The following is a 27,603-nucleotide window of genomic DNA, read 5'->3' as shown; positions in this document are numbered from 1 at the left end:
GCAAGTGTCGAATCACCATTGAAAAATCACCATTGTTTTCATTAATATCAGTCCAATTTGCAGACACAGTACTGTTCAAAAGTCAGAGGCAGCCTATTATTTATTTAATTTACCCTCAAAACATTAAGTATAAGTATGAGTTCATTTTTCAGCATCAGGGAAAAAAAGCAGAAAACAGAAGATTTAATAGAAAATCACACAGAAGCCTGTAAACTAAATCTATCATACTTTACAGCATTTAGTGTGTCCACTCTTTTACTTTATTACAGCTTCTCTTCTTTTCAGGATGCTAGTGTTCTGTTTTTAAAGAAATCTGCAGGGATAAAAGTTCAGTCGTTGCATTTAAAAAAGTAATGACAATTACAAATGTAAATGTAGCAGTCCATAAAACTCTACATCTTACGTGTCCAGTGTGAAAGCTTTACGTAATGTTTATCAGGTGGGACAGTTTTGATGGTCCACCAGGTTTTGCTCTGTTGGTTTTTTTTTATCGTTTTTCGAACAGGAGTTTGGAAACTCCTGTTTTTTTTTCTCCTAATTTCCATTACTTTCTCCTTCTTTGTGCAGTTGAATTATCTTTAAATGATCTTATTTCTGTGTCTCTGACTTTTGCACTACGACTTCACAGGTTTCCAATAATTTATAGGATTTAATTAATGATGAATGGAGCTGGAGATGATTCTATAATAAATGAGAATGAAGTTAATGTTTCGTTTGAAGAGAAATAAAATCCTGAGGCAGAACTTGACAAGAAATTGCCTTAAATGGATGATTACAGCATATCAGGTGAATTCCACCAAGTTTCCCAAATTTCTGTATAGTTAAGTTATTAAGTGTTTCACAGTGGTTTGGTGTACAATACTTTGTTCTAAAGGAGCTTAAAGAGTCAGAAATGTTCACAGTGGAGGTGATAGGAACCAGACGTCTGAAGAGTTGAATGCTTCTAGAGGCTCCCTCACTGAGTCTGTTACATGAAATTCTTATGAATACACTACCTGCTGCCTGAGGCAAACTTTTGACCAAAAATCTATTTTTTAACTCCATTCATGGCAGACAGAGGGACATGCAGGGTGCTGTAAGGCAAAATAGTCTCCAGAGTTTTTTCACTACTTTACCATTATCTACATTACATATGTAAACTCAGAAGAGATGCCTCCCTGGTTCCTATTACTACCACTGTAAAGAAATCAGAGTCTTTACTCTGAGGTTTTGTAAAGTGAACCGAACCACTCTGACTTTATGTCTTCATGATTGAGAAAAATAGGCAGATTAATAACTTGACTGTGCTCCAACACTAAAAGCACCTTCTGATATCTACTCCCTTATACTTAAATATATACTGTATAAGCTATTATAACATTAAATAACAATTATTAATATAAGAAGTGATTCCAAACTTTTGAACTGTAGTGTACTCATACACACTCCACAATGCACTTTCCTTTATTCTCACTGCATGTGTGCCCCCTCCCCTTTTATCTGGTTGCAATGGGCAGTTTAATGACTGATCCTGCACTGTTGTAGAAGGGAGACATACATCCACACACACCACCTCTACTGAGGGTCTGTGTGTCTTACACTGTGCACTGGAGGCTGCTGGTAACAACACGACTGTAACTTCTAGTTCAGATGTGTGAGTGAGTGTAGGTGATATAACTGCAGGTGCAGGATATAGAAGTGTGATATTTCATTACACACTGCCTATTACTGGAGGAGGTGTGTGTGTATGTGTGGGTGTTTGTGAAATAGAGAGCAGAAGAGCACCTCTGATGTCAATGTAGGTGCACTGGACTGAGCTCATTAGCTGGAAGATGCTCCTCTACATTTTAACCCTTAATGAGTTCCAGAGTTATTACTGCTGCTCTGCTACACATTCACTTTGCATCAAATAAATACACACACTTCTGGGAATTTTAATGCACAATGACTATTTATTTGCTGAATTTAAATAGAAATTCCACAAATGTTTCAGAATTTCTGCATAATTCAATCTATAAGATATAAACAAAGTCATTCAGAGGGATTTTATGTTGGGAGCTCCATTCTAAAGTGATTCACAACTTGAATAAAGTGATACGAGCCAGAGGTCACCATTTCTGCAACACAAACATAGCTGCTGTATTTACTGTCCAAAACCGGTTTCATCGGATATATAATGGTAAATCAGTAGAAATGTGTTTTCTTTGCGATTGTATTGTCTTATAGCTCCCTGCATATACCTCTCCACCATGAATTGATTTTTAAAAATCATGCAAAGTATTCATAGCAATTTCATGTAATCACTTTCTGTGAGGGAACATTTAGAGGTGTTAAACTCTTCAGACGTCTGATTCCTATCACCACCACTGTGATCAGTTCTATCTTGGTATGTTTCTCTAGAATGGCGCATTTCACATCAAACATCTCTGAATGACTTTGTTCACAGCTTGACTATTTAATTACATAGAAATTTTGAGGAATCTGTGGAATTATGGTTTAACATACTGTGGGCTGTGCAAAAAATGGCACATTTTACATTTTATTGTGTACATTCATTCCTCTACAGGTGTTAACTTTTCACGTCAACAAAGCGTAGTTTAACCAGGGATGTTCAAACGTATAATATTAAATTGTAAAGGAAGTTACATAATAAAATCTAAGAGTCTATGCTTCATCAAACCATCCCAAATTAAATGAGTCTCAGTAACCTTCATAGTATAAATCTAGATCATGATATCCCTATATTCTTGTAAAACATTATCATTCCCATTATGCAGCACAAAAATAAAGATGGTTAATGTCTGTTTGTATCATTATCACTGTAAGAGTAAAAAAATAAACTTAACTTTCTAACTCTCAGCACAGCATTATTTCCCTCTCCTAACTCTGCTTCTGTATGATTGACTAATATAAATTGCTCATCATCTGGCACAGCCTATGAGAAGTACTTTGTGCAGTCCATGTGACATAACCCGTGCTTTGTCTATTGCTCATCTATGAGAGAAATGTTAAAACAGGTGGATTATCTAGACAGTACAGCAGTGACACATGCAGTGAAAATACGTTTCTGTTCTGTTGTTGAATTCTCTAATTTGGTGTCGATTATTGCAAAAATGTGTTCCCAACAGCACTGAACTAACCAGATTTCACTTGGTAGTGGAAGGCCTGCATTTTTTTAGCAGTCCACTGTTCAGCTGTTTGGTTCAGACCCAAGTACGCCTGCAACCTAAAGAAAAGGTTTGATTGCTTCACACCAAAACAGGTCTAATGTGAAAGCAGCCTTAGGTTGCTAGTTTACTTTTCATTTGATTCAGTTGGTTTCATACTGCAACGGTTAAAGTGCACCAAACTACACATGTAGGTATTATTGGTCAGACATTTGGCCAGGAAACATGAGTCCTGCTACTTTCACATTTGCCACTGTGAAAGTACAAAAGCAGAAAATATACATGCTTAATGTGTAGTGATAATAAACTTTCCTTCATATCTGCTTATTTTATGACTGGTTTGTCAGTTTGAATTTAACCAAGTTGCCATTACTTGGACAAAAATAGGTGCCAAAATCAAACATATACTTTCACTTTTAATTCTTGCTCATCTGCCATTGTTGGTTGTTCTGCAGGAACAATATGAACATCTGTAAAGAGTCAGCCATAAAACCAGGCAGATTATTTGGATAGTACAGTGTTGCTCTGCTCTGATGTTGATCACAATGATGCATTCCCACAAGCAGTGAACCGAACTAGAGTTCATTTGGAAAAGAAGCGAAACAAGTGATCTTTGCCTGTGTTTAGTACAGGTGTAGCATTCACACCTTACCAAATGAAGCAAACTAAAGAAAAAGTTCATTATGTCAGCACCGAACAAGGCAGGTGTGAAAGCACAATTAATCTGCTGTAGCTGTTATTAGCAGTAACACTCCTCCTACATGCAGACTGTAGAAGGCAGCTCTCACTGTCTCACTCTGACTTACACAAACAGCGAGTTTTCGTCCTCACTGATGCTGGTGTAGGAGTGGAGCTGTTGCAGAGTGGAACAGGGAGTGTGAAAGAGGACTGGAGCGTTTTTTTTCCCTTGCTCCTCTGGTCTGACAGCTGCAGGGGCGCATGGTCAACTATCTGTTCTGTGTGTGTACGGGGGTGCCGTGCCAGTGTCACAGAGAAGTTTTCCTCCCTCTTGGCAGTGCTGCTCCTCAGAGATAAGCTGTGCTCTGGGACTCTGCCCTCAGCATGACTAACATACTCCTCCGTCTCCCGCTCCACCTCACCCTCTCTTCTCTCACTCTCTCTCTATATCTCTCTTTCTATACAGATATCTTCCTCTGTCTCTGTGTTTCTCTCTCTCTCTTTACATTGCGCCCTCTCGCTCTCTTCCTCTCTCTATATCTTAAAGGACCCAATAGCGCAGAAAATTGTATATTCCTGACTTTTTTAATAAGAGTTTGATGTAGTATGTAAACAGTGTATCAGTCAAAACATTCACTCCTGAGTCCACGCAGTTTATACATGAAAACTGAGTGGGAAAAACAGCTCAATATGAATTCACTGTTTTTGTGATGTCATAAAAGCCAATGCCTTAATATACCTAGAGCCTACAGCAGTTTCGCTCCACCCATACACTCTGAAGTTATGAGTGTTTTAGCCTGGCTTGCTTTTTGAATGAGGCACAATACATGGCAGTCTAAACCTGGATTAATCACAGCCTGAGTATCTAAATCTGGATTATTAACAGTCTGAGTATCTAAACTTGGATTAATCACAGCCTGAGTATCTAAACCTGGATTAATCACAGTCTGAGTATCTAAACCTGGATTAATCACAGTCTAAGTATCTAAACATGGATTAGCCACAGCCTGAGTGTAACGAGGAGCGAGGAGGCGGACGCATACGCTGAGATAAGTGACTTTTATTGAGGGCAAATACAGGGTCGTGGACATGACAGTCCAGGTTCATACAACCAACACAGAGATATCGTGGGACAGACATGACTAACAGAACACAGAACCTCAAACAAGAATGAAACAGCACGTCAAACACAATCAAACAGTACATCCAACAAACAGCACATCTCACATCAAACAAAGACCAACACAAACAAGGGGCAAACATAGGGCTTAAATACAAAAGATAACGAGGGAAAGGTGGAAAACAGGTGAAACAAATCAGGGGCGGAGTCAGAAAACAAGGGGGCCGGACTGTGAATAAATCAAAACAAATGCAAGTGGAAGATCAAAAGTAAACAAAAAGCACTTGGGGAGACTGGGAGGGGCCAATTGTGACACTGAGTATCTAAATCTGGATTAATCACAGGCCAAGTATCTAAACCTGGATTGACAGAGAACATTGTTACCGCTGTTGTAAAATGAGTTAACCGTGGTTCTGTTTGTAACAAGCAAAGAACAAATAGCATAACGTAAACTCGACAAAGCTTTTGTGAGATATGATTAATCAGTTGCATTTTCCCCTCATTCAAGCATCTTGGACAACAAAATGATACAATAGTAACCAGAAGTTGTTTGAAGCCCCATGGCGACTGTGGGGCCTTAAGCAGCTGCTTAGGTTGATTAGTATGAAGAGATGGTTCTGACCCAAGAACCCCAGAGAGCAGCGCTATCACTTACAATACTGTGACAACTGACATATAAAATAATAACAAAAAAGTGGAATATGAGCCTTTAATGCTCAGACTGTTGTTCTCTTACCCTATCGTTTCTCTCTCTCTCCACTGATTTACCCACATTTCTCTTCCTGTACCTGTGCACCTGTCCAGTCTTACTGTTGACAAATCAGTGGGAATTCTGAAATCAAACTGCTCTCTGAACATATGGCTAACACTGTGAAACCAGCATCCAGTGAAACTAGCAGATACATGTGTTTTCTGTACAAATTGCTAGATATCAGATTTTTTAGTTTCTCACTGTAGCTATGAAGCTAATGTCAATAACAGGGCTAGCTAAAAGTAGTTAGCATTGTGCAAACTACATGGCTAAATCATCAGTGACTTGGCGGTCAATACACTGCAAATTTCCATTATCTATTTAGTTACATTAACCCTGTAGCTCTAGTGCAAAACTAAAGAAACACAATCACAGTCAAACCTTTTCATATAAACTCCAAATATTAACAGATGAGAAAAAAGTTTACCACAGATAATATCCGTTAGTTCTAATGGTACAGTCTGATTGTTTGAGAAGTGATCTACCCATGATGTTATTTGGGATAACAGCACAGTTTTTTCACTGTAAATGTGTCATTCTGCTGAAAGAAACAGAATGCAATTCACACCAGTGCTCTGTGAAAATGGCTTGAATAAAATCACATTCAGGTTAATCTGGCAGGTTGAATAAGCTGAACTCAAGCTGATATTGCAACAGTTCTATCCGTAACGCAAATGGCTTTTGTTTGTTTTTATGTAGAGGAAGGCATTGCCAATATTAAAGCACGTTGGATACAATATCCCAGGCGTTATTGTGCAGAACTGTTTCATAAAAGCAATAGAACATTCAGGGTCTCATGTAATTGTGAATAACATCAAGACCTCTGGTGTTACTTCATTACAGATTTATGAGCTCATAGTATTGCATTTTATTGTTTAATTACACAAGTACATTTCCTACTGTACTTTAATGTCTCCCCATCTCTTTCTCTTTCTCTCTCTCTCTCTCTCTCTCTCTCTCTCTCTCTTCATAGGTAGCAGTACACATCACCGATGAGAACGACTGCACTCCCGAGTTTATGCACTCTATCTACAGCAGAGACAACATCCCTGAGTCTACTCCACCTGGAACCTCTCTACTGCAGGGTGAGTGAGGAATGTTCAAAGGATGATCTAACAGAGGTCACTCTTTCTTTGCCTATCTCTCTCTCTCTCTCTCTCTCTCTCTCTCTCTCTGTCTCTCTCCTTCTCCTTTTCTGTCTCTCTCCTGAGGTGATGCTGTGTGGGCGAGAGGCTGCTGAACACAGCCCTGTAATTAAGAAATAATTCATTACAGCTTATGCTTGTGCGCTCCAGGTGGTAAATGGAACGCAATCAAAGGCAGCTACGCACTCTCAGGATGTGGACGACCCTCAGCCCAGCCACTTTTTCCCCCTTTCCTTCTCATTTTCTCTCTTGATCCCACTCCCTGGGTGCCCTGCTGTGTGTGTGGTATTTCACATAATCGGATGATACAAACGTTATTAAATAGGATAGCATCCCTAGGAGCTTCATCTGGCTAACACTGTGTTTCTGAGTTCTAACTGCCATGACCTGAGCAGTGTCCCCAGTCTGACATTCATAGGTGGAAATTTTATATATATAGTCCATATACATCGTCTGTCAAAAGTTTGGGGACACCTAGTTTTTCAGAATGTTTTAATACAAATGAGCATGTTTTCTTTGTAGGTTTGCAATAACTTGAAGCGGTAATCTGGCCTAAAACTATAGTTCAACAACAACATGTGTTCTTTTTTTGAGCATACTTTTTGTTGCTTAATTGAGAAATAACAGTCAATATCAAACATCACTTGGAGAAGGTTCCTCAAGGTTCCTCAAAACTTTTGACGAGCATTGTAACTTTTTGTCTACCATGGGTAAACACTCCCCTTGCCCCTCCCACTGAAACTGGTAATTGCATATTAGATTTTCCATCAAGGATAGAATTATGTATTGTCTATCATTCTATTTTCATTCTCTGCACACATTTAGCTCCTCATAAGTTGGGCTCTACTTATGAGAATGCCTGGTGAAACCCCCAGAACTGTGCCCCACCCCCCACCCAAGCCCTCTTTTTTCAGAAGGTCTGGACAGTGAATGCATGTATGGCTGTGTGCGTGTAAGTCAGTGGTGTGAGTGACCCAGCTGTGTAAGCATGCAGCTGGCAGTGCCAGGGCCATAGGCAGGCAGTCTGTGCTTTGACCCCTGTCCCAAAGGCAGATAACCAGGGCTGATAGGAGGGGGTGATGGATGTTAGACAAGAGAGAGGCGGGACCTCTGCTAAGCACTCAGGACCTGTGTTATCCAGCTCTGGAGGCCCACGCAACGATCCTACTGCTCTAATTGAAAGTCTTTTAGGGCTCTTAAAAATGGATGATGTGTTTTATTGAATACGGAGGGAGGGCCCATGAGACACATTAGACTTTAAAGACATATCTGTCTGTTTCATTTTTCCACTGAAGTTACACTGTACAGTTTATTAGGTACACTTACCTTGTGCCTACACTCACTGGCCATTTTATCAAAAACACCTACCATATAGAAGCACTTTGTGGGTTTACTATTACTGACTGTAGCCCATCTTTTGCAGCGCAGTTCATCATCGCTTTACCCCATTCATCAATGTTAAAGAACCACAAAGGAACAAACTGTGCATATCACCTTTAGTCCAATATTTATTTGCCTGTAGTTCATAATTATGAAACTACAAATTTCATCTATATGGTAGGTACATCTCATACAATGGCCAAGAACTACAGCTAAAATAATCTATACCGAATACCTAATAACCTGTCAACTCAGTGTGTGTCTAAGTGTATCCAGAAACTTGTTCAGCATTTCCTGAGAAATCACTTTGTTCCTATCCTATCCTGCTGTAATACCCTCTACTCTTCTGGGAAAACTTTACACTAGATGTTGGAACATTGCTGTGAGGATTCGATTGCATTCAGCCACAAGAACATCACTTAGGTTAGATACTGATGTTGGATGACTCATTCCAGAGGTATTAGATGGAGCTCCATCACTGCAGAGAATGTAGTTCCAGTGCTCCACAGCTCAGTCCTGGGGGGCTTTATGTAAACAAAAGAACTTGAGACAGTAACAGTAAAGCAACGAGGCCCTAACTATTGTATTGCATGTGCATAAAAATTATGATCTATGCAAAAATTGCTTGTACACACACACATATACACTCACCGGACACTTGGGTGCACCTTGGGTGCACCTTGCTAGTAAAAGGTTGGGCCCCTTTTTGCCTTCAGAACTGCCTTAATTCTTCGTGGCGTACTTTCAGCAAGGTGTTGGAAACGTTCCTCAGTTATTTTGGTTGGTTATTTGAGTTACTGTTGCCTTTCTATCATCTGGAACCAGTCTGCCCTTTCTCCTCTGACCTCTCACATCAACAAGGCATTTTCATCCACACAACTGCCGCTCACTGGATATTTTATCTTTTCCGGACCGTTCTCTGTGAACCCTAGAGATGGTTGTGTGTGAAAATCCCAGCAGATCAGCAGTTTCTGACATACTCGGACCAGCCTGTCTGGCACCAACAACCACGCCATGTTCAAAGTCACTGAAATCCCCTTTCTTCCCCCATTCTGATGCTCGGTCTGCACTTCAGCAAGTTGTCTTGACCACCTCTACATGCCTAAATGCATTGAGTTGCAGCCATGTGATTGGCTGATTTGCGTTAACAAGCATTTGAACGAATAATTTCAGGTTCATGCATTACTAAATCAGAACGGGTTGCGCCACACAAACTGACTTTTTGACATGATTTTTATGTTCTAAAAATTGTAAATGCTATATGCTGTGATTTTACTTAGAGCTCTAATCATTGCCCTGGTTTAAACTCTACCTCCAGCTCAGTGAGACCCAGCAGCTGCCCAAAAAGCTAAACTGATATGCTGTTGCGTCATTAATTCAGAAACTTTCATTTAAAAAGGTGCACATTTGGTTTTCTCTGGGAAATATGAAAGAATACACAGACAGTGGCTGTAGATAATTAGTTTAATTCAGTTTAGCTTATACACACCGTTCTGTTCTATGCTGGATATGTGTTCCATTGAAAAAGTCTGCTTTTCCATGGCAGCAGATTTACTGATTGGTTCTGAACATGTTATAACCATGTTAAAGCAACATTTGCATTAGTTAGTTGCTACTAGTTAAGACGTGACTTACGGATTTGCGGTACAACTAAATTTAGTAAAACACATGCACTAGAACACCCAAGCTGGACATCTGAGATGTGGAGTAAAGTTTACTTAATGGTTATTTTGACTAGAAATGAAATAAATGGCAGCAGATTTACTGATTGGTTCTGAACATGTTATAACCATGTTAAAGCAACATTTGCATTAGATAGTTGCTACTAGTTAAGACGTGACTTACGGATTTGCGGTAAATTTAGGTACAACTAAATTTAGTAAAACACATGCACTAGAACACCCAAGCTGGACATCTGAGATGTGGAGTAAAGTTTACTTAATGGTTATTTTGACTAGAAATGAATAAATGAATGGTGGTCTCAGAGTACACAGTACTGTAGTGTACATAGATCCACGCACAAACACCTATAAATATAGCAGTGGAGGTCATATCAGTACACACATGTGAGCAGGTGCACAAGCGTATACACGAAAACTAACAAAGCTCAGAGACACACAGCAGAATTATGTATGTCAGTGTGTATGTGTAATGTTGTCTCCCATCTCTGCATGCACCACTGGTGACTGTATTAACGTTCTCTGCTCTGATGGCTGTGTGAGTATTAAACAGTCGATAATAAGCTTTGAGACCGGCTGCTGGGAGAGCGAGAGGCTGCTGGGAGATTTGAATCCCACCGTGCTCCGCGCAGCCCACCGTTTCAAAGAGCCCACCACCAGAATTCCCGATGATTAATGATCTTTAATTTCGTCTTTGTTCTGCACCAGCCAGACAGAGCCACAGAAACGAAGTAAGGCGAGGGAGACAACGAGAAAAAAAGGAAAGAAATTCTTGTCTGTTGATGATCTGCTAGTGTGCATGCTTTGTGAAGCAGATGCACACATTTGGAATGCCGACTGCATTTATGAAATTCAATTATGTTTACATATTGCCGTACTGAGCAGAAACATGCCCCCCCCCCCTTTTTTTTAGGCTGTTGCTTCCGCTCCCCTCTCTCCCCTTCTCTCACGCTCTCTCTCTCTCTCTCTCTCTCTCTCTCCCCTCCGTATGCAAATAGAATGGATTTCTGCCTGTGATTCGACTGAGCTCTCTTCTGTTTTCGTTGCGGTTTGGAAAACAACTTTATATTCTGTGCGTGTTTTTTTTCCTCTCTCAACATGGTGAAAGCAGCGGGTTCACACAAACAGCAGATGGAGCCGGTATTTGCTTATCGAATGTGTTCTGTTGTGCGAGTAAAAAAAAAAAAAAAAAACATAAGTGTGGAAGAACAATCTTTGACTGCACGGAGGAGCCGAGCAGAAGGGAGAGAAGATTATTATTGTTGTTTACCTTAAGTTGGGATTAGGCTGTAAATTGGGTTCAGGCTTTTAATAGGAGCTAGCAGGAAGAGGAGCGAGAGACGCGCTCCAATTATCGAGCAAAAACTTCCCCGGCGAGGATTTAACGGCACACCAGAGCGACACGGGCGAAGAAGTCGTCTAACCTCCCCGGCCACACCTAGCAGCCTCTCTCTCTCTCTCTCTCTCTCTCTCTGTCTCATTCTCCCTCACACGCCCGCCTGCCAGCGCCTGACTGCTGTGTTTAAATTACCCAAAGCTGCAAAGCCAGGTCCTCACACTAACACATGCATTAAAAATGGAAATAGAGGCCCGTAGAGGCATTCTATTAGACTGCCTGTTTTAATGAACCGTCTGTTTGAATCCTGTCCTTAAACCTCCATTCGCGAGTACCAGCACACATATATAAACACCCAGACATGCAACAAGTCCAATGGAGAGAGAGAGTGAGATGGAGAGAAAGATCAAGAGAGATAGAGACAAGAAGAGAGATATAGACACAGAGAGACAAGCAGAGACAGAGCAGAGAAAGAAAGAGAAGGAGAGAAAACACACAGAGAGAGGGAGAGAGAGAGAGAGAAAACAGACAGAATGAGACTGAAAAAGATGGAGAGAGACAAACGAATATGTAATCAATTTAGAATAAACAGAAACTGAATAACTTTTCTCTCCTCATGTAGCAAATATAAGGATCTCAGAGAAGACCATTTTAAGGCAAGCAGAGAGAGAAAGGGAGGGAGAGAGACATGTAAAGAGACAAACAGAGATAGAGAGAATGAGACAAAAGGAAAGAGAGAGACAGACAGAGAGAAAAAGACAGAAAGAGACAGACAGACAGAGAAAGAAAGGGACCAGTAGAGAGGCAAATGGAGACAGCAAGAGGGATAGGGAGAGAGAGACAGGCAGTGAGTGAGAAAGAGAGAGACAGAGAACACACAACTCCGAGTGTATGTGTGCTTCCACATCTGTGAGTGAGTGAGTGTGTATCTTTCTAACTCTGTATTTTCCTCGGAGATTAGAGGGTCTTCATCTGCCTCCACTAAATGAGCTCTCTGGCTGGGTGTGATGACAGCTTGCCCGAGGTAGAATGATGCAGGACCCTGCCGCTGGCTCGCTGCCTAATGACTGCAAAGCCTTCTTCAAGTTTTACTTTTGATCTGCACCAGTCAACAGCCGTTTTCTCTCCGCCGCCGACAGATGGGCTCTTAAATTTATCAAATAAAGAATTGGCCCCCGCGACATAGTTTTAATTAATATTGGCTCTTTTAACATGACAGAGTACTTAATTAAAAAAGCACTTACTGTACTGAATCCAACAGACTACAGCCACAAATGAGGCCCCCTCAGCTCACAAGAGACCACAGGCGCTCGCATACGTGAAAACTCAGGGCCACAGGCACATTAAATATTCGCGTGTTGCGCTCTGTAACTGCAAAGAGAAAATACTCAGCGAGGGAGAGGGCCTTAGATGAAGTTTCTATAGATGGTATCCTACATAAAAATGATAACCTATCAGGGTTGTCGACTTTGTTGAGGTAACTGGAGTGAGATTCTCAATTTTGCATACACAAGTGTATATTCATGATTACACTTTATATATTACATTATCATATGATTACATATAGCACTATAACACTAGAACCACAGGTTACAGTCATTAGCGTGTGAAGGTTTCTCAAACCAGCTATGCCTCCACTCACACATGAAAGGTTAACTCCATATTCTTCATTCTTACACTCAGAGTTTCTTCAGTAACTTTCTCCTCTAGCAGTGCTTATAAAGCCTGTTTTAAACCAGGAGTGACGCAGACACAACAGCAAACCTGAGCCGCTCTTTGATGTCCTTCAGATTACTTATAAACATGTGTCGCCACTTGTAAATTAACAAATAAAATCTTTGAAATATGAAGACATACATTTATCATGTTAGGAGAGTCGTATAATGCAGTATCGGATTATGTAGTTATACGAAACAGGAATGTAGTTCAGCAGAAGAACTTAGCATATGTTATGCTTGTGGGAGGGAGGGATGTCATAGCGATCTTGGAGCGACAGAGATTCCAGACGTGCCAGCTCCATCTTTATCTTCACTCCTGGCAGAAACGTGCCACTCCACTTTACTCCACAGCCCTCACTCTGGCTGAGCTATAGACGTAAAAAGATGGAGTTGCCGAAGATACCGCCAACGTCCTTTCATTAGGTTACGCTATGACCTAATCGGGTGTCATCATGCAGAAAGAATAAAAATAGTCACTTGCAAGTTTGTTCTGAGCGTGTAGGTTGGTTGGCCATTCATTGCTGTGAGATTTCTTTGCCCAGAACTACCACTCTGTGGCTTTCCATCTTACCAGATGACATGAAAATGGGACAAGGAATTGGGCAGAAGACTCAAACTTGTTTTTTTAACCTGTTGAGGCCAGATCCTTGTGCTCATGAAGCCCAGGGCTGGAGCCTATGTAGCCTATATGGTTAATCATGCCATGGGGATGTTGGAGAACTCTTGATCTACTTTTAAAGGCTGGCTAGTTCACCCCATATTAGTAACAGCTCTGGTAATATTGGGGTGTCTTTTCTCTCAGCATAGATAGTACAGTAGTATTTACCTCATCTCATCTCTCTTCTACATGACTGTATGTAAACTGAGAGGTGCTGTGTACCCAAAGACAAACTGATCCTTTGCTCCCTTGGCTACTATTGATACCAGTGATAAGCCTTTATACTTGAGCTATAGGCCACTTTTGTGTTTGTAAACTGAGATGATCCATTTTGTGAACTGAGCTTAACTGGTGGCAGAAGGTGACGGTCGGCATAGCGGTGTGAGGTGTAGGGATGTAGGAATATAGATTATGCAGGCATCTGATCCAGTTCTTTTAATGGTTTGCCAGCAGAAGACAGGTTGTCATCTAAATGGCCAAAGTTACAGTGGCTGGACATCTTCATGTACCTTGTGGAAAAACCCAGCACCTATACAAAAGAAAAGCTTAAGGAATGCCAACCAGTTTTATTCTTTATATATAGTATAAAGTATATAATATAGTAAGTAAAATGATGCTGTTATTTAATAGGTTAAAAAATTGTAGGAAGCTTTAAAATGAAGATTTTAATGATGAACAGAGCTGTAGATGGTTCTATAATAATTGAGAATTAACTTTAATATGTAGAAAGAAAATTAATATGTTGAATGCTTCATGCTTGAAAAGTGGCCTCAATGATTGAATAGGTATTCATGGTAAAATTTCTGACCAGAATTTTTTATAAATAGATAATTATAGTTTATTATTTAATGGCATTTTTTAATCATGCCAAAACTTATTACTGTTACCAAAACACTTTTAGTTGTGAATGTTTCAGTGCCCAGTTTATAACATTTCAAACTACATTGTTTCTTTGTACATTATTTCTACATCAATCTACAAGTTATTATTGAATCATAATTATTCATATGATTGCAAACTTTTTAATGGTAGTGCATGGCTCTTTGATTCATGTTCAGTACTTTGTGTTAGCCAGCAATAGTCAGTCACTGTTCTCCATTTCATTACTAGTTTTTTTCCATATTGTTTTTTGTTTAAAGCACATGATGCTAAATCAAACTGGTTAACCAAAGCACACAAAGGCTTTGTTAGTTAGCCAAATGTGCTAGTTAGGTACCTTAGCTATATTACCTTAAAGCATTCATCTAAAGCAAATCTTAAAAAGCTGTGATTGGCTCCAGCCACCCGCAACCATGAACATGAGCGGTAGGAAATGAATGGATTGAAACACATGAGAATGTTTTACATTTTTAACGTTATTATTTTTTTTTATTAAAGATTTGTCTGCGAGCCAGATGCAGCCATCAAAAGAGCCACATCTGGTTCGCACACCATAGGTTCCCGACCCCTGTCCTAAAGCTTGTCAGAGGTGCATGTGCGTAGTTACAGTGCTAAGCGATGACTAGACAATCAGTATTTAACTGATATACTTAACATACATTCCCTTAACCCACAAACATACTTCACCTGTAAGCCCTGACTGTGATTCTGTTTCTCTCTTAGTGCTGGCCAGAGACTGTGACACTGGTCTGAATGCAGAGATCTCCTACTTCATCCAGAGTCTGGACTTCAGTGTCTCGGCCCAGGGGGTGGTGAGTCCCAGCAGGAAGCTTGATTACGAAAGGCCCAATCACATGTACGAGTGTGTGGTGGTGGCTGTGGACAAGGGCACACCCGCTCGAACCGGCACCGCCTCCATCCGCATCCGCATGGCCAACGTCAACGATGAGGCGCCTGTTTTCTCCCAGACTGTGTATGTCCATTCTGTCTCTTCCTACATATCACTCTTACTGTCAGAGTTTGGGAACACCTTGCCTTGTTTCATTAGTTTAAAGGGGAGTAAAACAAATCATATTTCATGAATCATAATTCAGTGGTTGACAACAGACTTATCAGTTTGATGTGAAATAGAACCAGGGGGTCATGATCCCTACAATACAAATTAAGCTATTTTATGTACTTCCCAAAACAAGTGGACCTACTTATGTGTAATATCGATTATGGTAAAATAGTAGTAGTGCATTTAAAAAAAAAGGTTTCGTTGGGATTTATTTTGTCTTACGATGCCGTGCATGTATCAAACCTATAGTAAAACTTTAGCTTTTAGACATTAAACTCTTCAAATATCTGGTTCAGTGTTACTCTGATTGACTTTGTTTACATCTTAACGATTAAGTCGAAATAAAAAAGAAATGGTGGAAAGAATGTTTTATTAACATTCAGCTTCTTCACTGTTATCATATTCCATGATGTGAAGATCAGGTTTTACCTAAATAATGATATGACAATTTAAAACTACTATTAAAAGACACATTTAAAGTCTTTGGCATAAAGGTAGTTTAACCCTTTGGGTTCCACAAACTCACTCGTGCATCAAATTTGATGTTTTTGTACATGTTTCTCTATCAAAATAAAAATAAAGCACATAAATATGGTTCAAACCTTTCCTGAATCTGTAGCATATGCCCATCTTTACGTGAGACCTAACGTGACTCACACCCAGGCTATGAAGGCTATGAAGGAGCTTTGAGATATAAGTCATCTGCCTTTCATCATGTGTAACTGGTGGATTTGTGTGTCCATCAATATTTTGTGTGAAAATTACCAATGGACACACAGGAAATCACTAAGGACTGACCCGTCACATCAGAAACCCTTCATTCAGTTGACATTAGAGATGTGCAAAGAGTTCCTGCAGCAGGTTTGGAAAGAGCATTTTGATATGAAACATGTGGGTATCATGTTATATGCAAGTGCTTTTAGAGGCAAATTGAAGAAAATATGCACGCATTGAAAAAATGCCCCCAGACCCCAGAGGGTTAAACAGCAGAAAGGTTTGAGGACCACTTAGTGCTGACATCACAACATTTTTTTTTCTTTCAAATTTTGTATTTTTAAATTATTACCAAACCAAAAGAATATTTCTAATTTCCAACATTTCGCAAAGCTGGATGTCCTGAAACCTTTGAAGGCTGTGTTGCTTTATCTATCAGGCAGTGAGCCTTGTCTTGTTCTTTATTCATTTCTATATCCTTTAACTCTGTGTTCTGTCCCTCTGATCTCCTGTTTCGTTAATACTGTAGTTTGTAGCTTTGATAGCTTCACTGTTTCTCGCTCCTGGTGGTTGGGAATGTGATTTCATGGCCCTTCCAGTGCAGCAGTAAGCAGAACGGCATCAGACTTGATGGCCCTGGTATTTCTTTAGAGTAGCCAGAAGGAGAAAGAGGCATTTGGACAGATTCAACAGAAAGACATCAGAGCAGAGCTGCTGAGTTGCTGGAACAGTACACACACACACACACACACACACACACACACACACACACTCACTCACTCACACACACACACACAGGCTTGAATTTCACACTGCTGCGAGTACTCAGGCTAGATGTAAGAGTGAGGACAGTGAAGAGCTGGAGGTTGACTATGATTACTGCTGGGGTCTTTCTCACAAAGCACTTTTAACTTAGCAATAGAGTTCTAGCTTCACAAAACCTGTAATAACTGATGGCGTAAAACAAAGTGTAATTTGTTTTATGACAGCAGTTAACGGTTTTTCTGTTAACCTTGGTTTAAATATCCGGGCTTTGATGAGACATAAAAGCATGACATTTAAGATGAATAACCAATGATGAAATGAGAGGATGGGAGCAGTTTGTTGTTTAAAGAAAAGGGTTACTCTTTACTGTAGGGCAGGGTACATAATGCCTGAATAAGCTTGATATGACAACTGATGTAAACCTACCTAAACATTGCATGATCTAGTTCCTTTTGTCAGCATTCCTGTCATGTAGTATTGATTTTTTTCTGACACTGGGTTTTGTCTTGACACTTTTTTTGGGTGAAATGGCATAGCAAGTCACAAATGACTTTGTAGCTTTGTGCATATTACAGTGACATAATACTAATAATGTGCCTAAATCTTCTAAATGATAAGGCCATAGAAAATGTTCACTTTCATTCAGCCACCCTGAATGAAATACTTGTACTCTGCACAATGACAATAAAGTTGAATCTAATCTAATCTAATCTAACTTAGTGAGTTATGTCATATTATCAATATTATATCTGTGATGTCATATTGTCAGCATATCACTGTGATCTACAAAGTATTTTTAATTTCACCCCAGAATGTGTCTAATACACTAACCCGGTTCCAAAAAAGTCAGGACAATACGTAAAATGAAATAAAAACAGAAAGCAGTGATTTGTAAATCTACTGGAGGACGACTAACACAAACTGTGCAGCAACAGATGAGCTACTGTCTCTGACTTTATATCTACAAGGTGGACCAACAAGTTAGGAGTGTCTAACAGGGTGGGAAGTGAGTGGACAGTACTCCAGCAGCACTGCTGTGTCTGATCCACTTGTACACTACCACACACACCACCGACAGTGTCACTACAGTGCTGAGAATGATCCACCACCCAAATAATACCTGCTCTGTGATGGTCCTGCTGGGATCCTGACTACTGAAGAACAGGGTAAAAGGGGGCTAATAAAGTATCAGAGAAACAGATGGACTACAGTCTGTAACTGTAGACCAACAAAGTGCACCTTTGTAAGTGGAGCTGATAAAATGGACAAAAGGGTGTACACAAGGAGGTGTACTTAATTAAGTATACAGTATATATGACTCTAATGTCCTGAAAGGGTATAAAAATGTGTGTGTGCGTGTGTGTGTGTGTGTGTGTGTGTGTGTGTGTGTGTGTGTGTGTGTGTGTGTGTGTGTGTCTGTGTGTAGTGAGTTGTGCTGGTGGTGCTGAGAGTTGCTCCAGTGGTCGTTTGTGAGTGCTCTGGGACAAGCTTCAGAGGAAACAGATGGGGACTCTGTGATTTTCAGACACTGATCTTTCCCCCTCTCTCTCTCTCTCTCTCTCTCTCTCTCTCTCTCTCTCTCTCTCTCTCTCTCTCTCTCTCTCTCTCTCTCTGTCTCTATTCATCCATCTATCTGTCTATCTCTATCTCTCTATATGTCTGTTTACCTACAGTTATAAGACGTTTCTCTCTGAAGATGCTGGTCCTGAGACTCTGGTGGCCATTGTGCATGCCAAGGACCCAGATGGGGATGGAGTGACGTATGCTATCACTGGGGGCAACGAGGACAGCAACTTTGAGCTGGACAACCAGAAGGGTGAGTCATGAAATCATACAAAACCACACACAGGATTAGAAACAGGTTAGTATGATAACATGACTGAGATTGTGGCACTGCTAGTCTAATACCCTAAAATTCCTTACGCTCAGGTCCAAACTTTTATTATTATACGCTTCTACAACTATAAAGAATAAGCCTGTGTGCATTGTAGGTCATGTCGTTACTGACAGATAAACCTTAGAGTGTAATAAGTTGGGATTTTAAATGATTGATGCTGTTGCTCAGTGTTGTTGTCACATATTTTGATATGCAAAAATTATGATTGCATGATTATACATTCAAAGTTCATTCATAAGTTGAATTTAGTGAAACAAAACTACCGTTCTGAACAAGGAAACATATGCATGTACATATACTTCACACTTTAGGGTCTTTTAATTGTTATTCTGATTAAATAAATAATTCAAAAGCCCTTCATGATGTGATGCAAAGTTTATTGAAAGTTTATGAATTTCATTCTGTGCCGATCACTCATCCAACAATAAAGGCAACATCCTGATTCACTTTACTTTGCTGAATGTGCACAGAACGAGTCTACATGGCAGATTTTATTGAGCTAAATAGTGACTTAGCCAAATTTGTGCCATTTACCTCTTACCTGCTGGCATTCCATGAAAAATAAACATCCTTTGTGCTGTTTCAGGCAGCTCTACATACACAACCCCTATAAGTCCCTCTTATACAGTTAAGTTGTTGTTAAGTCTGTCTATAAGGCTGTGTATGTGTACACCACTGTGTACATCTGGGTATATTTAGAGTCAAGGTTACATTTGTCTGTAATCTTTCCTGTTCTTTTTTCTTATTTGCCCGAGAGCTGATAACAACTTATGTTAATCTGCTCTCTCCGTTCACTGGTCTCACCACCCAGTAGCACTGCCTCTGTGCATATTACACTCTTGTACACATACAGACATGGCCTCAGGCTTCTGCACTGTACAGTCTTCAAAAACGGACTTCAAAGCCTTCATCAGTGTATTTATTGTACTGCACCCAACTACAAATTTAGAGAGTGAGTTTGTTTGGTAAGTGGATTGTGCATGCTGTTAGTCAGACCTTCTGTAGGTTTTAATGGATTCTGTAAGTATGAGAGAGAATGTTGCACAGTGTGATTTGTGCATGTGTAGGTGTGTGTGTATGTGTGTGTGTGTGTGTGTGTGTGTGTGTGTGTGTGTGTGTGTGTGTGTGTGTGTGTGCGTAAACATGTGCTTCTATGATGATGGCTGGGTATCATTAAAATATTTTTAATACTGATGCCTTTAAAGAATGCACACCCTACATTTGTTTTGTATTTTTTCGTCTAAGGTTCACATATATTGTTTGTATAGTATTGTGTAGCAAAAAGAACCATAAATTTTGCAAGATAATTTTCCAAACTCACTTTTAAGCCCTTAGAAATAACAAGGCTGTTTTTGGTCCAAGACTGATGCATGTACATGTGCTCTGTTTTGATTGACTGGCCTGTAATGAAACTCATTAAAAAAAAACTTGCAGGCCAAAACACTCCACATACCTTAGTATGAATGGGCAGAGCTAAACTGCTGTAGGCTGAATAGGGGCATGTGTTTGTAAACGTGTTGGTTTTTGTGACAAAAATGAATTCAAAACAAGCCTATGCTATGTTTGCAGCATAAAACTGGTGTATAAACTTTTCATTATTCTGTAAACCTTTAAAAGGTTCTTCACACTCACAAATATCTTTTTTTCATACAGGGTTGTTTTAACCAAAAGTGGTTCTTCTATAGAACCACGCAAAGATCCAATGGTGGAACCCCCTTTTTTAAGAGTGCATGTATAAAATGACTCCAGTATTCACTCTTGAATCTTACTGTATTCAGTCTTACTGTGCAGACTCTTGTCATAGTGAAAGCTCGAGTGAAAACTCAAGCTGTGTATTTTATGTGCCAGGCATAATCAAACTACGCCGCAGCCCTCCGCCTAGACTGCGCGGGCCACAGTACGTCCTCAACGTCACTGCAACCGATGACAACTTGGCTGGCGGCCCACTGCCCCTCAGCAGCTCTGCCCAGGTCATCGTTGGCATCAATGACATCAACAACAACAAGCCTGTGTTTGAGGAGGTGAGGCAGAAAAGACTTTCATGTTCCTGTCATTCAGCAAATACACCTCATGAAAACATGGAAATGTACAGGCAAACTGAGAGAGCTTAATTAGCACAGGAAAGCCCAGAAAGACCTCTTAACAAGAAATGCTACATATCTTAGACTCTGAGATTGCCAAGACTATTAAGATTTTGCCACAAAGCCTTTGCTGGGCAGCTGCACTGATTTGAAGTTGTGAGCTTTAAGGCGAGAGCTGGAAGCAAGAAAGTGCAGACATGAGCTAAGTGTAGAGTGAGCTTTAAGCCAACAGCCTTGCATATTATACAGTGTGGCTATGGCCAACTACAGCCCTTTAATAAAGCAATGACCTGTGCATAAACTGTGTGTCCTCTTTCATAGTGGAACAATACAATATTTTACTCTGTGTTCCCTGGGACTTTAAGCAGTAGCTGGGGGCAGGAGGGCACAGGTTTGATGTGTTTTTTTAGTTTTGTTCACATTTCTGTGTATTAGAAAGTCTCTGCATTTGTGGAAAGCTTTTGCATTTGTACAATAAAACATAACAAATGTATTTTAGGTTAATGATTACGTGATAAAAATTTAATCTGTAGCCCCATTAAAAAATACTATATTAATAAGATAATTGTAGTGCAGATACCACTAGATGTACACATAATAATATCTAGTTGACCAGAGGAGAGGAGGAAAAGAGCGATGGATGAGAATGGTTCACAGAGAAAGAAAAAGAGACGAGCAAGAGACTGATAGAATGAGTTCAGAATGATCAAATGCATTCAAAAGAAAGAGATGAAAGGAAGAGTGAGTATGATGGAGAAGCTGAGAGAGAACAGATAAAGAGAGGGAGAGAAAGTTACAGATGGATGAAAGGAACTTTTTTTGGAATTTGAGTGCTGTAGAGAAGGGAAGAGAGGGATGAGGGACAGCTGGTAGAGGGAGATCTGAGGGCTGTCTGTGCTCTCTGGTGGGCTAGCAGTGGCTCTGTAGCATGGGGAGAGAGTTAGAGGAGCGGAGGGGGTAGTAAAGCCCCTGTCCCCACTGCCCTGGGCTGGCCAGGCCAGCGCCTTGCCATTGCTGCTGCTTCAGTGCATGAATATTTCAGGGTGGGGGGATTAGCCTTAAGCAATGTGGATGCATATGAAAGAGGAACGCTAAGTGCACCCAAGAGGCAACATCTGGCCCCTCTCCAGCCCCTACTGCCCAACTCTGTGTTAGGGGTGGGCAGTACAATGATAGGATATTGTCATTATGTTAAATTAAATAGTATGTAATGAGGACAGGAAATGTTATTGGCCTCAACAGTCTGTACTGAATTTGCTGTTTTTGTGACATCTTAAAAATCTGCCTATTCAGCCTGCCGCAGTTAGACCCTCTCATTCATGTCAGTGTTATAAGGCATATTTCAGCCAGAACTGCACAATACAGGGCAGCCAATCAGAGCAGATGTCACTTACATATTTCAGTCTGAAAGGCACAATAACAAAAACAGCATGTTTAACACTTAAAGGTAAAGAAAGGTGGGAAAACGGTCATGAACAAATGAACTATTACTGTAGATTGGTACACAAAACCACACAAATGTCATTAATGAACATAACAATGATATGTACTTGTAATGTTAAATTAAACATGTTTTCATGCTCATAGTTGTTGTCAGCATCTTTTAAATGTGGTACTACACTGATGCATTGTTTCCGTCCCATATTACCAAACCTCTGAGAAACTAAATATTGCATTACATACAGTGTATTGTGAAAGTGTCTCAAGGTATTGTAATACAATATTGTGGCCTTGTTACCTATCCTTACTCTGTATTTCTCACCAGATGATCGTATTCAAGAAGCTTCTCAGAGTAGGACAGCTGATATAGAATCTGTTGCTGTCAGTAAATTCATCGTAAACAGGAGAAGAATCTGATTAGCCCTCATACATTTAGCAGCTTTGAGAATACAGGCCCAGGCCTTCTTCCCATTGCTTGCCATGCAAGTGGAGCGATCGAAGCAGGCCACAGAATAGATAATGAGGCCTCTTCATGAAGGCACGCCCCCATTGCTTTTCTGTACTGCCCAATACATGCCTAGCCCCCTGCTGCTTTGCAGTCAATGCTTGTCTCTGCTCCTAATTGCACAATAGATTACAGCAATAGACTATCTGTTAAAGTGTTTTCCCTGGCTAAACTGAGAAATCCTCCCTAAGCCCCCCTGCCTTCCCCAAGGTGCGTGCGTGCCTCTGTGGTATGTGCAGTGAAAGACAATGAGAAGTGTAGAATATGAACTCAGCGAGGTTTTTTTCCACAAAGGTAGAGCGATTTCAGCCTTTTAGACTCTTTATTGATCCAATCGATCAATTAATCAGCCCACTTTGAAATGTGCTCCCTGGTGGGTACTGCATGGCAGGGTGCTCCCACCTAGTGCTTCGATGATAGTGAGAACATGATGTGAAAAGAGCGTAGAGGGAGGGAGAGATGAAAGGAGGAGTGTGAGAGAGTTTAAAAACATTTGTGCGACAGTTTGCAATCAGCGTTCAAATAATTTGCCGTTAATAACATACAGGTTCTGCAACTTTACAGGTTTCAAATTCCCAAGAAAGCAGGAGGAAATGGTTGATGTGTCCAGAATGAAGAACCTACCTGTAGCTGGTTCTAAAATGATCAAACAAGCTATAAAAATAAAGTTCAAATATTTATAATGCCTCATATTTCATAAGTGGAAATGCATTTTTGGCAGAAATCTGAGCAAAACATTTTGAAAATATGAAATCAGACACATTATTTTATAACTTCTTGTTGGGAAAATACTTGTACCATTGAACAGATAAAAGAGAGTCTCTACTCTTCTGAGAAAACTTTATGTTGGAACATTGCTGTGAGGATTTGATTGCATTCAGCTGCAGCCAGGTACTGATGTTGGATTAACTCCATTCCAACTCATCCCAAAGGAATTGGATTTTAGCTCCATCTCTTCAGAAAGCAGTTTCACTGCTCCAGTGCCCAGTGTTGGGGGGCTTTATACCCCTCTAGCTGATGCTTGGTATTGGGAATGGTGATATGGTGATCTTAGGCGCATGTGTGGCTGCTCCGGAGCATCCTAGTCTATGGATATTATACTATACTTAGCTGAATACCTGTGTCAGCAATGGGTGCACCTTAACATCAAGTATGTGAATGGTGTCTATTTTATCATATTTAAATGTACATTGTTTTAAATTGTATAAAAATATTAATTATTACACTTGCTTGTTACTTGTTTTTCCTTTCTCAGTGTCATAATTATAGTTTGAACACTCTGGTGCTGGAGAACCAGCCGCCGGGCACTGTGGTCCTGCGGGTACAAGCTCATGATGCTGACACTGGGGTTAATGGAGAGGTCAAATATGGAATCATGCAGAGAGACGGAGCCTCACCTGGCTTCACCATCGATCCTGACACAGGTATAGGCTTTATTCAGTGCATGTACACACAGTATATTAGAAAGAACACTCCTCCAAAACAGTCTCCAAACCCCAGGCCTGAAGGACATTGTTTTAGTCTCTCTCCTATATGAAAGCTAAAATCCTTTATGATGATGCACTTCTATTAAAACTGAGAAATTTCAACTTTAAACTGAGAATTCTCATCTATCTCATACAAATCCCCTGCAAATCCCCTGAGAAAAGACCAGACAATTTTGCCTTAACTTTTAACTGATCTCATTGTATCCTTATGGCGTTCCACTAAAATGATCTATGTGTTGAAGACTGACCTATAACTTTGCTGAAGTTATCATGTCAGATCTGACTTAACTATGTATCACATTTTAGTGTCTTCTTTATTTTTTGTTGCTTCCAAGGGACCTTTTATGAAATAAACAACAATGAAGAAATATATCTTGGCAAGTAAAATTATCATAAATCTAGGTAATATATGCTATATTTCTAAAAGTTTGTGGACACTCGTCCAACATTTCTTCTGATGTTAAGGGTATGGGGAGTTTGCACTAAATGTTGGAACATTGCTGTGAGGATTTGATTGCATTCAGCCAAATAAAGCATTAGTGAGGTCAGGTACTGATGTTGGATGATCAGTTCTGGATCACAAACTTTACTCCAACTCATCAAAAAGCTACTGGATGGAGCTCCATCACTCCAGAGAACACAGTTCCACTGCTCCACAGCCCAGTGCCGGGGCGCTTTAGTTCCCTATAGCTGGTGTTTTGTACTGGGCATGGTACACCTAATTCCAGTGACAGATAATCTTATCCCACTGGCAGATATTTTGCTTGTTTCAGGGAATGTTTTTGCAGTGAAGCCTTAATTGAATTTTACATTATGCTAAAATGGCATCAGAAAGAACATGCAGTGAGCAACCAATTGTCCTAAGGGCTGCTCTAACACATCTGATTTAGGTTGTGATAATCTCTTAATGATATCATTAGCAGTGTTACCGGCTAACACATGAAGCTCTGCAGTGCAGCAGACTTAATTGGAAAATACATTGAAAGAGAAGTTTATTATGTTTGGGTTTCAGTTTATTTTAATAGCCCCCTAGATATTACCTACAGATGTTCAAATTCTCAACAGTGTTAGGGTTTACTTTAGGACTAGATTTAGGGTTGTGATTAGGGTAAAGATGGAGATTAGGGCCAGGGTTAGAGATGGGGAAGATTAGGTTGAGTTTCACAGATATTTTGTATGTTAACTGCAAGGTAAGCATCTGCAAAGCAATAGCATGAACTATATCAATGAACCGTTATCAGAGTTTGCGCTTTCCTATTATACACTAAACACAGAGGCAGAGTGTGAAAAGATCTGAATGTGCTTTGAGGCTGAAGTTTATATGCTGTGTGTTTGTGTTGCACAGGGGTGATCAGCACGGCTGTGAGTTTTGACCGTGAGCGGCAGAGAGAATACACATTGTCCGTCACGGCCACAGACCAGGCCGAGGAGCCGCTCATCGGCATCTGCCAAATCACCGTCCTCATCGCTGACCAAAATGACAACGACCCCAAATTTGAGAACAGCCGTTACCAGTGTAAGAGGCTCAATGACCGCTGCTGTGTCTGTGTCTGTGTCTGTTTAGCACCCACAAACTCTTTTCCCTTTTAATGGAGTTATGTTTTAACTGAAGTTTGGGGGGAGGAACATGCCTGAAGCCCCTCCTTCTTCCAATCTAATGCCCTAAAATTAACATTCTCACCTTCCGTTCCTGTGATGAAGGTTTCGCCATCCTTACTGCCATGTCTTCTCCTCCATGTTCCTCAGTCTATGAGGGGGGAGATTCTGGCTTTCTGGCCTTCTAGCTATAAGCAGAACTCCAGCCCAAGTTTAGAGTTTTGATCATTACAGTAGTTTTTAGTTACAGTAGTAGAAGGGACTGAGGGGCATAACAGAGACACAGTTATAAATTTTGGCCACAACTATTTGTTATTCCTTTTTTTCAATGCTTATGTTGAAATCATTAGACACTTGATTTTCGTGAAAATCCCTGTGATGTTGATTTAAATACAAAGCAAGTCTTAGAACTTCCTAGGAAGCAGAACCTGCATTATGTACTCCAGGGTTGCTTAGTAAAGATGAGTTTTTAGGGAAAATTTATATTAAAAACAACAATATCCAATCTGTATATACAGGAAAAGCTTATTCTGATTATGTTGCCACTGCATTCAGATGTTCTGAAGGAGTCTTGCAGGCTCCCATCATGTCTTCCTTTTCATTACTCAAGCTGTGACTCAGACGCAGAGATTGGAGTGGTAATTATTGACTCTCCACTCAGGTCCTGACCATTCCTTAAACATTTATACTGCAGCTTTTTACTTCACATTACCAGAGCATGATTTTGCTGCCTTAACACATTTTCAAACCGGAGGTTCCAGTCTAGCCTGTGTGCATTAGATCTGTGTATTAAATATGCAGAGTGATTTGACTAAGGTAAGCTTTAGCAGTCCAAACTCAGTGATGCTACTTCATCTTAAGTTAACATTAAAATCCTTGAAAGCAGTGGGGTAGGGAGTCTTTCTCTCTGTCTCTCTCTCTCTCTGCTCTTCTAACAGATTGGTGTTTGTTTACGACGTGCGCAAATATGTGTATGATAAGTTTGATGTCAGAATTCCTTTTCATCATATTAAAAGCGGAGTGCCAGAGTGGCTCATGAAGTATTTAGCATGGAGATTGAAACGTTTCTGGGGCATGCATTCATTTGTGCTGCAGCAGGGATTGTGACAGCAGCAGCCGTTTGGTGTTGTTCAGGCAGTTGTTGTCTTCTGACACCTGTGATGTTTACTCTTCCCCTGCCAGACTTCCTGAGAGAGGACACCCCGGTGGGCACCAGCTTTCTGCGAGCGGCGGCCCATGATGATGATCAGGGCACCAATGCAGCCATCACTTACTCCCTGTCCCACCAGAACCCTGCTTACTTCCACATTAATCCCAGCACAGGATGGGTCTACGTCAACCACCCTATCTCACAGGTGCATTCTGCAGCTGTATGCTCACTTAAAAGCCTGATTCGAGCTGTGCTTGTTTTTGTATTTGTTTAACATAATTTAAGATTACTGAGATCTGTGGTTTAAATCCAGAATGAATGTGCAGTGTGTGCAGTTTTTACTGACAGTAGTAGTTTTGGAGTACAAAACATCCTGTGATATAATATCACTGACCACCCTCTGTGTTGTTATTGTTAT

At 40.4% G+C, this 27,603-nt stretch overlaps 1 protein-coding gene across 1 annotated transcript in view; it reads left to right on the top strand.

Moving 5' to 3' along the window:
• The window catches only part of si:dkey-22o22.2 (neural-cadherin), a 184,174-nt gene that overhangs the window by 93,918 nt on the left and 62,653 nt on the right, over positions 1 to 27,603 (top strand). Inside the window, exons 5-11 of the mRNA XM_017714353.2 lie at positions 6,669 to 6,780; positions 15,214 to 15,463; positions 18,703 to 18,845; positions 20,775 to 20,947; positions 24,208 to 24,376; positions 25,785 to 25,955; positions 27,218 to 27,390. Coding sequence (XP_017569842.2) covers positions 6,669 to 6,780; positions 15,214 to 15,463; positions 18,703 to 18,845; positions 20,775 to 20,947; positions 24,208 to 24,376; positions 25,785 to 25,955; positions 27,218 to 27,390 — 1,191 coding nt within the window. The remainder of the gene's footprint in view (positions 1 to 6,668; positions 6,781 to 15,213; positions 15,464 to 18,702; positions 18,846 to 20,774; positions 20,948 to 24,207; positions 24,377 to 25,784; positions 25,956 to 27,217; positions 27,391 to 27,603) is intronic.

Source organism: Pygocentrus nattereri, chromosome 3, assembly GCF_015220715.1.
Source record: "Pygocentrus nattereri isolate fPygNat1 chromosome 3, fPygNat1.pri, whole genome shotgun sequence".
NCBI classification, from domain to species: Eukaryota; Metazoa; Chordata; class Actinopteri; order Characiformes; family Serrasalmidae; genus Pygocentrus; species Pygocentrus nattereri.
Note: the sequence above shows the minus strand (reverse complement) of the source record. Positions and strands in the feature narration are given on the sequence as shown.